The sequence below is a fragment of the Pleurodeles waltl genome, chromosome 5 (assembly GCF_031143425.1).
Source record: "Pleurodeles waltl isolate 20211129_DDA chromosome 5, aPleWal1.hap1.20221129, whole genome shotgun sequence".
Lineage (NCBI taxonomy): Eukaryota > Metazoa > Chordata > Amphibia > Caudata > Salamandridae > Pleurodeles > Pleurodeles waltl.
Genome location: NC_090444.1, coordinates 748359454 through 748374353, shown reverse-complemented (window position 1 = coordinate 748374353; position 14900 = coordinate 748359454). Strand labels below are relative to the sequence as shown.

The window sequence follows — 14900 nt, the reverse complement described above, 5'->3', positions numbered from 1 at the left end:
AAACTGTCCCAAGAAGGGACACACGTAAAGCCTTTACCAATGATGACCAAGGATTTTTGAAAGGCAAGCCAACGAACCAGTGAAAGTGAAAGTGACAGGCGTGAGGTGGGCAAGGTTAAAAGCCTGCAACACTCACAACAGGTCAAAGCTCTTGCGTGCTCGACCTAAAAAGGAATATGAAGAGGTGGTAGTATCGGTAGATTACAATTGTAAACCTTTTTCAAAACTGCATGCTTCGTTGGTCTAGGAAACAGATGGGTTGGAGGCTGTAGGATTAATTGTCTTTCATTTTAAGGTAATTACTTTCAGCGTCAAAGTGGCCTGTGCTTGATACCAGCAGCAGAACCAGTTAATATTTCTCAGCAGGTTCGGTTTGAATAACACTCGGCATCACATACCTGAATTGGTGAAAAACGTGTTTAAATGGGGAGAAAGGCAGGGAGGGTGATCACAAAAATATATGGGGTCAAATGATGTGATTATGCAGCAAGAGAGACGAGGCACTTCAATTAAAACCAAGAGATTCGGATATTGCTGATGAGCAACTCAGTGAACTCATAACTATTAAGGGTATGATGCTGCGGTCTGGGAGAATGTAACAGCATCTGAGTTTTGCCATCTTTAATCTTTGGTCTGGAAGAGCACCTAATTTAGCATCCTATTCGCAGAAGCAGAAGATGCCTATTTAAAAAAACGTAAGCCTATACTGGAGTGCAATGAATGATAGTAATGCACAACTTGTAGTCTCAGCTGAATGCACAGAATGGACTCTTAAAGTGCACTCTACATAGCCACTATCTGAAGTCATCTACATAAATCATTCAACATTTTCAGTACCATGTGGGACACGTCATATGTAGCCTTTGGAAATAAATTGCTTAATGGCAGAGTCGATAACGAAATTAAAGACTCCTAATATTATACCTGCCCTCATTGGATGCCTGCAAACACAATCAAATAATCTTGGGGGAATGAGGCAGAATAGAAATCTTACAGCTTGCACAAACGTTGCAACAATAAAGGACCCCATCTGCAAGTTGGCCGAAAGGACACCAGTGAGAAACGGGGAGGTCTATGTCTCTACTGAGGGCAGATTAATATATATGTTCATTTTTTCAAGGCCTTTGTTATAATTGGGAGATAAATTTGCAGTGATGAACTTGCTACTCACAATCACAACTACCCAAAGGTTGAATCCACGATGATTGCATTGGGTGAGCAGGGAAGAGATTTGACAAGTCCTCCTGGTGATGGTATATTCACCTCCTTAGTCCCATAAAAGCCACCACCAGAGAACCTGTTAAATGCAGTTCTGAGATCTCGCAGTTGCTTTGTCTACTCATCCTTATTAAGCCCTCCGCCCCCCCCCCCCCATCCCAGTGCTCCCCCCTAACTATTATCTGGAACAATTATACAATAATCTCCTCTTATTATCTCACACAGCCTCAAAAGTGCACTGAATAGGAGGCCCACTAACCACTCCTAGTTTATTCAAGCAAACAACATTAGCCTTAGAAGTGAGATGGAGAAACCTGATGCACAATGCAGAATAATAAAGCAGAGACCAAGCTAGTGAGATTATCTTGCACGCATATGGAGCATCAGAAAACATCTACTCCTCAAATGATTCATTAAAAACGTATAAACACATTTACAAAGAGGAATAATCACATGCGTTTCATTGTATAGGGATATAGATAAATTGCTTGTGTGCCACAATGGAATAAATATGCTGAGAGCATACCGGTCTGTTATCACTGCAAACAAGATTAAGATGTTATCAACACCAGGAATGCCTCTCACAGGGAGAAAAACCTTTGGTCACAGTGATGCATGGGCTAGAATAATGAGCCCATTAGCTTTTCTGTGCCTTAGCTATTTCCAATAAAATAGGTGGTTTAAACGCATGTACAACCTCTTTGGTCTCTTCATACAACCATACAAACATCCTGGAAAAAAACAAATGAAATGCAGCCCTGAGTGGCGTGAAGTCCAGGAATACCAAAAATGTGTGCATTTTCGAGGGAATGTAATCTGCATAACCAAATATGTAACGCACTTTGCAGATCACGAAGTTGTGGCAAAATCACTGTTAATGTGCACTGTTCATTTAATTACAAATATAAAAGTCAGAAGTAAGGTTTCACCAAATTACGCTTTTGTAGTGAAATATCGTTTGCTGGAAGCTCACGTCCATTTTTTTGCCCGAGCCCAAAATTTCTCATAATCACATTATGCGTAATTCACACAAATTGTGTGCAACTTTGTGACCAAACAAACATCTCACCTGAATTATTCTACATTACGAGAGCGCAAAGGTACCTGTGATAGATCTGAGAAAAGTCTTCTTTCAATATATTTCTATTATTTTTGGCCACCTGTTGGCTGATGGGGCTCTTGTGAAGTCTGGTTATTAGCTTGATGGAAAGTGGTGTTCCTCAATGATGGCAACTTTCTCAATAATGAAAGGGCAAGTGCCAATGATGGAGTGATCACTGAAAATAGGCAAACTAAGTAACCTCGACTAAGAGACAAAATGAAGCAGGAACAAAGGGTAAAAGAAAGCATAATTGCAAACACCCTATCCAACAACAAGGTCATGTGCACTGAAGGTCAGGTTACAGGTTCGGAGGCAGGATTTCTGGACAGAGAAATTTTTGTGGAACTCCTTTATTTTCCTTTTTGCTAAGGTCTTTCAATGTGCTCAGCATTCATATTTGACCAGACGCCTACGAAAACTTCCTATGGATCTAGTCTTCTCCTTAGAGATGACTAAAGCACATTCTCGCATAAAATGAAGTACACGTTTAGCTCTAATGTTTTCTTCCAAGATAAAGAAGGATTTCTAGCTAGAAACACTAAATGATTTATGTATGGGTGTCTTCCAAGGTTATATTCCTTTGATTCATTTGTGTAAAATATCTAAAAAACAAGGTTATGCTGGCTATCTATCAAATAGTAATGCCACTAAAAGTATTTGCTTCAAGTTCCTAGTTGGCCTAAAATCATCAGGGCTGTAAAACGTGCAGCTTTTGTCCCACTGAAGCCCCTTCTTGAATGTCTCATTGATGACAAAACTAGAAATTTTTCTGAGACATGAATTCTCTTCTTCTGAAGAATGCTGGACTCAAAATCAAAAGCGCTGAATTCTCTGATAGAAATTCTAATGATAATCATATACTGAAAGAAACTGATATGGCATCTATGGTCAGGACCTAAAGTAGTCACCTAGTGGAAGCTGTGAAGAACAAAGTATCAAAGACTGGCGGGCTACAGAGCCATACATCTACATAAAAAATTGCAGACGATTCAACGCTTCTCAAAAGTGAAATACCAAAAAATGTTTGTAAATATGTTAACAGCGTTTAATAGAGGAAACACATTTCCTTTTAGAGGGTATGGAAAGTTCAGCTTGCATACTTACCTTAACTGTGAGATCCTCTTGTTGCTGGGCATGAAAATCACCTATAGCAGTGTACTCTTTGATAATGGCTTGTTCTTCATCCTCTGCCTCATCATCATCTTCATCATCATCCTCTTCTTCTTCATCTTCTTCCTCCTCCTCATTTTCACTCTCTTCCTCATCTTCCCCCTCGTCATCCTCTTCCTCCTCTGTCACTCCCTCCTCTTCGTTATCCTCCTTTTCTTCTTCCTCTGCTGCATTAGATTTTTCATCACTATCCAGAAAAACAACTTGATCAGAAAGTTGCATGTTTTGAAAGGATACACAAATATACAATATTGTGAAAAATACTATCATAGACTTTCAATTACTTGTCAAAAAGCCAAATGACTAATAACGTTTACTCCACATAACTAAAGATAACAAATGTAAATCAAAAATGTAATCCACAGAAGATAAGGCTACTATTTACGAATAAGAAATACAGGATGTAGTATGATTTTGGTTGTCTGTGTTAACATGGACAGGAAGAACAAATTATTTTCCTTTGTTAATGCCTTATGTGGTAAAGACTATCTGGCAGCATCTTCCTTACCTTAGGATATTCCCCAGGCATCAGACTAGATCCAGAAACTTTTCAAGCTATACCTGTGCACCCCAATGGGTGGCGTAATTCGCATTGGAAGTGACGTGCATGGTGCTTTTTGAGGCGCTCCTCAGTGCGCTGACATCAATTATTGGAAGTGACGTGCATGGTGCTTTTTGAGGCGCTCCCCTGTGCGGTGACATCAATTATTGGAAGTGACGTGCATGGTGCTTTTTGAGGCGCTCCCCTGTGCGCTGACATCAATGATTTTTCACAACCTTTTCATGCCAGAAACGTGAAGCCACTAAGCTTGCTGATGTACCAGTGTGCAGACCCTAAGGATCTCACAAGGTGTACCCTATAAGGAGAATTATGTTTGCAGCACAGGGAGGATGGGAGGTTCAGTAAGGAGTCCGAGGCCCAATAACTAACTCCCCAGAGGTGGGTTTGTAAACCAACTAGACCAAGAAGTCCTGCAGAACTGAGCAGGCAAAGTGCCCGCCACGACAGACCTGACTGTCCAGCTTGTAGTGCTTAGTAAACCTGTGCAAAGACGACCACATTGCAGCCTAGCAGATGTCAAGGATCGGACATTGGCCGGATTAAAGCTTTGGCGGCAGCCTTGGTGTCAGTGGAAAGAGCATGCAAGCCCTCAGAGGGTTGCTTCTTGGCCAATCTGTAACAGATTTTAATGCATACATCCTGGCAAAATGGCGATTCCTTTAGCTAGATGTTAATTAAGTCAAAGCTTATTTGTAATGACACCTTTTTGTTCAATCTTCTTTGCTTTTCTGATCTCCATTTCATTCTGAATATTAAGTAAATAAATGTATATAAATTTGAGGATACTGCTCTATATATCTTTGAGACTGTGCTTTTTTTCATGTTATCAATTATTTTGAGTTTTCTAATTATTTTGCAAATATTCTTTACAGCTTTGAAGAAGCGTCAGCTCACTTTAAGCTGTTAAACAGGTTTTGGCTGAACTACATCAAAGAAACCAATTATTGCAGTTGATAAGAACGGAGAGTGACTACTGAAATTTGAAGTTGTTTGGCTGTACTACAGCAATCACATTTAAATAAGCACACTTAATTTTGTAGGTAATGTTACACACGTACAGATATAAACTTGCAAAATGAAGAACTAATGAAATTAATATTGTTCAAGAACTAAATTTAATGTTTCTTTCATTTAAAAAGTGTTATTATGTTTTTCTTGATTGGACTCTCCACCAATTTGTAGCATTTATTGTAACAGTGGTTCCAGAGAGGGGATGGAGTAAACCGCTGAATGATCTGATGTACCTACTTGTCCGATGTCATGGACTGCCAGTGGGGCAGGTGATGGAGGATCATGCCGCCAACTGGGTACCTGTGATTGTATAAGGACAAACTAAAGAGGCTGTGAGGCTGCGGCTACTGGATGGTGGCAGACTGGGTTGACCTCTGACTGGATGTCCCACAGGGTTTTTGGGAACCGCGTCCACAGTCACAAAAGGACTGGGGTGCTTGTTTGACTTGGTGGCTGGGCGGTAAGGGATGCAGTTGGTAGCCCCTACTGTAGTCACAACAGGGGTGAAAGGCAGCGTGGGGAGGACAGCAAGCCATGGAGAAGCCCAAGGACCTAGCAATAGCCCGGCTGTCATTAAAGCTCTCCAGTGCTGAATCTACCTTATTGCCAAAAAGGTGGGTGCCATTAAAGGCCTTGTCCATGAGGGAAGCCTGGATATCCTCCGAAAAGCCAATGGATCTTAGCCAGGCATAGAGTCTAAGTGCCACTGATGATGCAATTGCTGTGCCTAATGAGTCAGTCGTGTCTAGGAGGCAGTGAATAGTGAATGTCATTTGAAATAGCTTGTGACATTATGGCTCAGGCCACTTCCAAGACCACAGGCAGCACTTGTGCAACCAAATCCCAAACCATGTGGGTGTATCGGCCCAAGAGGCACACAGTGTTCACTGACCTCACGGCTAGGCTGGCAGAACAGAACATGCTCTTTCCAATTATGTTCGACCCCTTGAATCCTCTACCCGGTGGTGTGATAGGAAAAGTGCCAGGTTAACCTTGGAAGTAGAGGACTGGACAACCAGGCTCTCCAGGGTGGGGTGCTCAGTGAGGCAAGGTGGGTACCCTGAAGAGGGGCAATGGTCCTGTGCCTAGGCGCCCATGTACAGGGTTTAGCCCAGGCCACAAGAAGGACATTAGTGTGGGCTTCATTAAAGGGGCGAAGGAGTCCTGAGGGAGTGACTCTTGATTGCAGCACCTATGTCAAAATATGTATTGTAATTACCACTGAGGGCAGCTGAAGGTCCAGGACCTCAGCTGCCCTATGTACCACCATAGCGAAGGAGGCTCCTTCCTCTCTAGCCACACTAGGAGAAACCGAGCCAGTGTCTGTTGTGGTGTCCAGCCCACTGGCATCCTCCAGGTCATCATACCAGTTGTCATCTGCCTTCTCAAAGGGGTTGTAGCCACAGGGCCCCCAGATCCACAAGATTCATAAACCTCTCCAGGCCTCTCAAAGAAGGAAGATACAGGCACCAATTCAGAAGGTGTGGTAAGGACCGGCACCAGAACCACCACTGGATGACGCAAGTCTTACTCTTTACCAGAGTCATTTATGATGATGGGGTTGACGACACCAGAAATGACGTCTCTGGAACGGGCTCCACTCCAGATCCAACACTGGATCCAAGGGACCCAACTGGTGCTGAGGGTGGACCCACCAGTGCAAAGCCAATGGGGGCACCCCCTGAGGCCCAAAAATGAGGTGAATGGCCTCATAAAATTCACAGGACTGGGCAGGGTCGCTCCGGCTCCACCAAAGTATGGGAGGCGTGGAGTAGACCCAGAAGCAGGCTTCGTGTGGGAGTGGTGCTGACAGTGATGTTCCTGTGCTTCATTCGATGTCCTTGGTGCGGCAAAGCAGAGAACACTTCCACATCTTTTTCTTTTTTTTTGTGGGACTTACCTGACGATGACTTCAAGCATGATGACGAGCACCTGGACAGACTCTGCAAATGGAACTGTGATATTCCAAGCGACTGGGACCTAGAGGACCGGGGAGGTGACTGGCATCAGTAACAAGGAGCTTCAGGGAGAGCTCTCCTAGTGCCTTCGGATTCATGATGCCACAGACCTCACAGGTCTTGATCATGGTCCGACTACAGCACCAAAGATTCACCAGAATGGGTCTGTCACAGACATCTGTCTGTGGCAGGAACCACATGGCTTAAACCTCACTGGTTTTTAGGGGGGGACATCCCTAGCACACTGGGAGACAAGGTCTCGAAAAAAGCATTGACAAAATGTTGAGAAAAAGTCAGTCAAAAAATGATTGGAAGTACCTGTCTCCAGATCTGTGAGGAAAGAAAAGAACTGATGTCTGCGCATTGGGATGGCGCCCATATAGGCACCACACATGTCCCTTCTGGCGTGGAGTCGAATAGCGCCACCAACCACCACATAGAAGTACTGCTCAAAAAGTGTCCAGATCAAGTCTGATGCCTGGGAAATATTTTAAGGAAAGGAACCTGCAGCTAGAAGTCTATCAGGTATATTCATGCAGTTACAAATCATTGTTCTTCAATTCGATTTTTCACAACCTTATTTTTGACAGATTAATATGGTTTTTAGTATGGTCTACATAAGGGGAAGTATCCACTACTCTTTCTTTACTGCCATCTCCTTTTTTTAAATCCTCTAATAAAGGTGTCCTCTTTAAAAGTCCAGGGACTTCCAATTTTTCGATGCCTTTTGCCTCACAGAGTTAGTTCATTTTGGAGGATCTGCTTAGTTGAACTAAAATCAACTCTTGAAATTAATCTCTTGACATTTACCCATAGGGCAAACATAACAAGCATGGGAGGTAGGAGGTATATTTATAACTTCGATGAGGAGCACTAAATTTTGGAACCGGGATTACAAGTACATAACCATATCTTAGAGGATCCTTTTTGACAGTAACAAATGTAAACACAGAGTAGCAAGCAAATACCAACTATTCTTGCAACACTCTGCCATTACTAATAAAAACATATACAACAATGGAAAGAAATGTCTTATTGCAGCCTCATACAAAAAGATTTTTGAGGATAGCCTGACCCTCACCTCAGTCATCTTTTGTATCAGAATCAAGACAATAGTGTCTTGTAAACAAAGGCACAAATTTCCAAGTGGCTGCCACACAGATATTTGTCAAAGGAATGTTTCTTCACCAATACCTACAATGGGCTCCAGGCTTTCATGTGAAATGGCTTGCTGGCAACTGATAAAAAAAAAAACATAAGTACAGTTCTAAAAATAAAAAATAATTAAATTAAATAAAAAAACATGAAAAATACTGTATACAATCCAAAGAGAGTGATTAGTGGTCGCTAAACCTGGTTCAGATGGGTCCATAATTGATAAAGTATGTTAGATTTTCTTAAAATGATAGCCTTTTCCAGATATAAAGACAGAACTCTCTTTACACCTAAAGAATAAAGAGAACACCAAAACATTTTCTATATGAATGAATAAGAAGTCGTTGTTGATGGTCTCTACTCCTATTTCAATATGTCCATACATTGGTGTGGTAGATTTACAAGGCAATCCTTTCTGATTTTTAGGACAAATGCTGCCAAATTCAGTGACATCAGGTTCAAAGTCATTATCTGACCCTATGATCTAGTAAGGGCACTGAAGTCTACATTATGGTTTAGAGTCAACTTGAATTGGTTTGGGAACTACCATTGCCTTGTTCCCTCAGGAGCAATGACGATCATCACTGCCTGAAATTGTTGAAAGCGTCAGCATTACCGCAGTAAACAGTAGTCCTGGTCTTAAGTACTCATTAATTTCTGTGACCAGCTCATCAAAAACTGATTGTTCAGTGAGTCTTGTTCCAATCTCCTAATGCCAAGCTTCAGCAATTTGAGATGTTGCAAACCGATCTGTGGACAAATCAATTTATGGGTTTCTCCGTAGAACCTGTTTGAAAAGTCTGCATGGTGCTTTTTCACTCCTGGTAGAAGAACAGCTTTCTAATCCTCTGGCCAGGGACCAAATCTGTGCTTTCAGAGACCGGGGTGTCGATCTGGTAACCCCCAGATGGTTTAGATGGTGCAATGTTTTGTTGTGCATCTGAATCAAGATGTTCTTCCTCAGTGTTGGCAGGAACACCTTAAGGGTCAGATGGACTACATTGAATTCTACAAAATGGATGTGAACCAACTCCTGGTCTGAGAGGTAACACAGATGGGCTCTCTAGTTTGATAGGAATTCATCTGTGACAACCGTTTGAAGTTGTGGTTTTTGTAAGATGACAACAAAATGAAATAGATTCTTCCTTTTGCAGCGCATCAGGGATTGTTTCGTTACTACTGAAAGCTGTAGTGTGTCATCTGAGTTCTTCTTCTATTGTGACACTGACCCTCTAGACACTGTTGAAGAGGTTTCATAGGCAGTTTTGCATTAGGTAAAGTGAACATGCAAGAGGCTGTCAAACCTAGTAGGGAAGACAATTGCAGTGCTGTGAAGTTAGGAGTTTTTTATGAGGAAACAACAATCTCTTCTCCAAAGGAAACACCTTGTGTCACATAAGATAGAACTTTTGAAAGGTACCTGCAGACCTGAACAGCGCAACAGAAAACTGTCAAGCACAGTTTGGTATTGATATGGATAAATGAATACCTTCTGATGACAGACAGGGATGAGTTGCTATTACAGCCAAGCATTTTAAGAATGTCTGACTAGCAGACTTCAGATTGAAGAGGAGCATTACGTACTGGTAGTGTGCATGGCTGACTAGAAACTGCAGGAACTTGCTGTGCTTTTTTGCAAATGGCACATGGAAATCCAGTGTCCTGCAGATCTACAGAATGCATCCCTTGCTAGAGATGAGGAAAAACGTGAGGCAACAGAAGCATGTAGAGATTTTATTTCTCCTTATCAACTTGTTGGTTGATTATAGATCCAAAATAGGCTTAAATTCCTCATCTGGATCTTTCTTTTAAACCTTTAAGTTTTTTGATAGCTCATCTATGAAATGACAAGGTTGTCTTATTACTCAGATATACCAGATGTAGTTTTGATACTGGCAAAATAGAAGAAGGAGGTACCTTGAAACGTTGCTAGTATCTATCTCTGACAACAGTCAGTTGTTTGTGATATTTTGTCATTCTTCTACATGCCGTGTTGTGGTTCCCTTTACTGTAGTGGATAAAGGAGGGGAAGAGAAATAAATAATAATATTCGAACTGTGCAATATTGGCCTCCCTGGACTCTGAAGGCTTGTTTCTTGAACCATGTTGGTGATGGTAGGAGTACTGACCTGCAATTGTTGATCTTGTTGGTAGGTCCAGCCAATGAACTGAACCCTCTGACAATAATAATAATGGTGGTGCCTTTGCTATACTGTTTTTAGTAGCACCTTCTCTTCTCAAGAATCATTTCTTCCACTGTATATTGACCAGAGAGAGAAGAACCAAAGAATGGAAGATTTAGTGCCTTCAGCTGAGCTTCTGGAAGCACTCCTCCTTCTGATTGGTGAGACAATGACAGAATCTCACTTGGGATCTGCTATTAATAAATACATTTCTTCTTTTGGAGGTTTGCTTTTCTTCAGCAAGCATGGTGTCACAGCCTTAACCATTGCAGGTGTTAAGAATTTAGCTTCTGCAATCTCTAGCAAGTCCGGTAGAAAAGACAGCAAATTTCCGGCGTGGGCTGTGGAGTTTTAGATTCCAATATTATGCAGCCAACTGATGCAGAATTTCCAAAGGGCTATTCAAACTTAATATCTTCGTGCTAAGACACTATGAAAATGGTGATGTCATCCAGGACACATACTGAAAGGAAGAATCTGTCAAGGATGGGCCAGTGTAAGAAGAAAATGAATCCCCATCATCGAATGAGAAGATCTCAAAACAGAACTAGAAGGAAACCTTCACTGTCTGCACTTTAACAGAGCTTCATCCAGGTCAAAATCCCCTGGTGGAGGAGTGGAGCCAGAGGAGGAGATCTTAGAGACTTGGATTTGATGGACTCTTTCTAACTGGAGACAAAGAGTTGTTTCTTTATACTAATGCCTGTTTCAGTTTTAGAGACAGGCCTTAAAGGCTGTGGAGACACCTGTAAAGGATTCTCTGCTGGAAGTTACAAAATGAGAAAGTCCTAATGGCTGTGATGAATGCAAAGGTACTGTTAATAAGCACAACAATTTCTTTGGTGAAATAACAGGAGGTGGAGACACATTTGACATAGACTTGAGTGATGCCCTGCCCCTGATAATGTTGAATTATCAAGTTGATCAACAATTAGTGTGAGCTCGAAGTCTGAGGAAGAGAGTTTAATGTTGTATGATCGCTGTCAGTAATGGTGTTCGCTGTCAACATTCAGAGCGAGTCTGTCCTCAATGGTAAACATGCCAGCGCCATACCTTTTTCCAACTTGAATTAAGTTTAAGACTTTAGATAGTCTTCATATGAACTCTGGAAACAAATGATTGCCTGCAATGACAAGTATACATGATCAAGTTCAAAGGTGAAAGTGGTGTTGAGTAACTGATAAAGATATATTGCTATTACAGGAATTCCAGAATATTGCTGGATGTTAATTACTTTTCAGTTGCTCACACAGGCCAGACAGAAATTAAGTGTATCAATATTTAATTGGAAAGCAGACATTATTTACCATTTAAGTAGGGAATAATGGATATTTAACACTATGCTGAAACTCGTGTCAATTTAAAAAGAAATTCAGCTTCATATTAGACCATAAACATTTGGTTAGAGAGACCTAATTTTAAGGTCCGTCCTTTCTAGTATTAAGGTTAGATGCAACACCTTAATGACAGAATATTAAGATATCTCATCTTGTCTTTAGATATCCACTTTGACCTTAGGATGTTGAGGAGCAACAGAGTGATGAATTGGAGCAGTGATAACAAGTGTTTCTGTTATTTGTCTTCTAGCATGCCACTTCCCAAATGCCGACTATTGACCAACAGGGAGTTATTTCACGAAGGTCCAAGAGTAAAACATTCCAATAAGAATTAATCACAATTGAATAAGAAACTAGTGTTTTGCAACAAGAGTTAAAATTCACCCACTAGAAACATCTAAGATACCTCTACATTCTCCTGAGAGATCTATAGGGGATACAAAAATATTCACATTATTTATTAATCAGTATCAATTGCATTTTTTATGAAAACCCATGGTATTTTCGGGTGACAAAACTAAAGCAGCTTTCATTCTGGTATATTTTAGTGGAAACACTGCAAATTGGATTGTTCCACCAGTGGAAAGAAACAATCTTTTGTCATACAATTTTAATGTCTTTTGTGAACAAATATGGAAGTCGTTTTGGAAGTCAAATACTCATTCTCTGGATAATAAATTATTAGATATACAACAGGGCTAAGAAGATGTGATAAGTTATAGTACAACATTTAATCATTTAGTGGTCGAGACTGGTTGGCCAGAAGAGAATTGTTTTTTACTTTATTAAGGGCTACACACCTAATTAAAGGATGTAGGTTCACGAGATGTAAATCCTGCTAAGTGTGAAGAGCTTATTTACTTAGTGGTGCAGCTAGAGCACAGTCTTGTTTAACTGTTTAGTAAACATAAAATCAGAGACAAATGTTTTAGCCGTAGGTACTCAGTGTAAACCTTTAGAATTTTCTGAGTCCAGATAATTAAGCAGTGTAAAGGGCTCTATATCAAACAAGAACATAGAGAAAAGGCGTAAATAGAAGTTGTGTATGTACTGTCAAAGATCCATTAATTTTGTGAAAGACTAATGGATAAAACCTAAAATGTATAAGAATCAAGTGTTGATAACATCTCATACAGAATGGTAATAGCCAGTGAAAAGATCGGATTCCTTAACTATGGAAGTAGAAGCTTTGTCAAGACATTAACTCAGTTCCAAAATGTGTAACAAATACTATGCAGACGTATTTAGCCTATATAAAGGTTCCTGTGAAAATGAATTTGTCAGATAGTCAGGAAAAGATTGTTTCAGGACTTTCAGATACTGGAGCGTCGAAATATTACATGGACATTAGGTTTGCTTAATCCTTACAAATACCTGTGATAAAAGAAAAAAAGTTCCTGAGGAGGTCAGGGCAGTCAATGTCTCTCTGTTATCCTAAGAACCAAAGTAGTTTAATACACAAACAATTTCTTTGATTTGGTTTGGACACCATCATGAAAAGATTTTTAGCTGATTTGATAGATGTCCATCAGTTCAAAATTACTTTGGGGTTGCCTTGGGTAACTTTACATAACACACCCTAGTATTGACTGGGCAACTAGAGAAGTACAAATTAATTCGGTCTATTGTAATACTGGTTGTTTGATTACTTAGGAATCTTTTGGGAGTTGTCCTTCTAAGGCTCCAGCAGGGACAGCTTTATCTCCAATTGCTAGTTGTGCTTCTCTCTACCTTCTTGTTACGAGAGTCTAGTGATGATTTTGGCAAGCAAAAAGTAAACGTGTTACCCCCACATAAAACTTCTGATTGTAAGATTGATTTGCAGCCAGATGCCTCAATACCTAATAGTCCATTTTATGCACTCACTGACTCAGAAATACACTATCATAAGAAGTATTTAGATAAAACTGGTTAATGGATTCATCAGGCACTCGGTTGCAGGCCTCCACTCCACTATTTTTGTTACCAAAAAGAGGGCAATCAAATAAATGACAAGGAGGTGCCACTAACTGCTCTAAAGCCCTGGTGAACAATCATGGGGACCAGCTTCTAATTTTCCTGCTCTATGGTTTATGTGATTTTTATGCAAGATATTCTGACAAATTAAGAGATCTTTTGCAAAAAAAAAAGACTACGGCCATGGGGAGCACTATTAGAAAGCATGGCTTACAGCTTAGGACTCAGCAGGGTTGGTGACATAATACTCCAAACTCACGCACACCAAATTCCTTTCAAGATAGCAAAGACTTGCAGTGGTCACAGAGGTTCAGGGCTGCTTGTCGAAAGGCTTCACATCTGTGGAAAATGCATTTGTGATGTGTTCCAACAACGAAACTGCATTTCCCCGAAATCCTTGAACTCTTAAATTGCCTGGAGATGGCAACAGTCATCTTAAATCACTAGGTATAGCCTTCTTTGTGTTTCCCAGATTCATAGTAAGGCAGTCCTGCTACAATAGTGCGTAGCCAGGACCTCGCTATCTAGATTTCTAATTTCATTTTGAGGCTGTTTGCTTCCACAAAAGACTGCTGGAGGACAGTTTGGACAACAGAGAAGTATTGACTCATGCGGGGGAAGTGAACTTTGAACTGGCTTTGAACATGGACTTTGAATCAGCTTTTAGATGTTCGAGAGATTGCTTTAATATTAATTCTAGGTTAATTCTTCTAACAAAACCGGAAACATTCTCACACCAAACTCATAGGTAGGTACTCATGATATGTATGTATGAAAAAAGTGAACTTTGCTTATGTTTCAGAATATATCAGAATTAGTAAAATGAAGAATTGTATTGCAGTTCTGAAATGTGGTGGAAGCAAATATTTGTGAACGACCAAACCACATCAATACACTAGGTGATGACATCTGCACACATCTTTTGTGTGCAGCAAAGCCGTATTTCAGTGCAAGTGTAGTGGTCACTTCGATTGAAAATGTGTTGCCTGTAGCTGCATTGCGCTACCACACCAGGCATACTCCACACTACACAACTCAACTCCACTCTACTCTACTTCCTTCCACTCGGTGCCAAGCCACTTCATTCTAGGACACTCCACCTCACTCCATGCCCTCCACTATACAACATTCTACGACACAGCACGCCACTCAACTCCATGCCACTCCAAACTACGACACTCAGTCCTCTACACAACATGCCACTTCACTCTACGCCCCTCCACACCACTTATCTCACTCCAATCTATC

The 14900-nt window shown here is 40.8% G+C and overlaps 1 protein-coding gene across 2 annotated transcripts in view; it reads right to left on the bottom strand.

The window, feature by feature from the left end:
- Positions 1–14900, bottom strand: part of NPHP1 (nephrocystin 1) — a 523503-nt gene that overhangs the window by 384511 nt on the left and 124092 nt on the right. For both annotated transcript variants that reach the window (XM_069234711.1, XM_069234712.1), the window contains exon 5: positions 3425–3677. In XM_069234711.1, coding sequence (XP_069090812.1) covers positions 3425–3677 — 253 coding nt within the window. The remainder of the gene's footprint in view (positions 1–3424; positions 3678–14900) is intronic.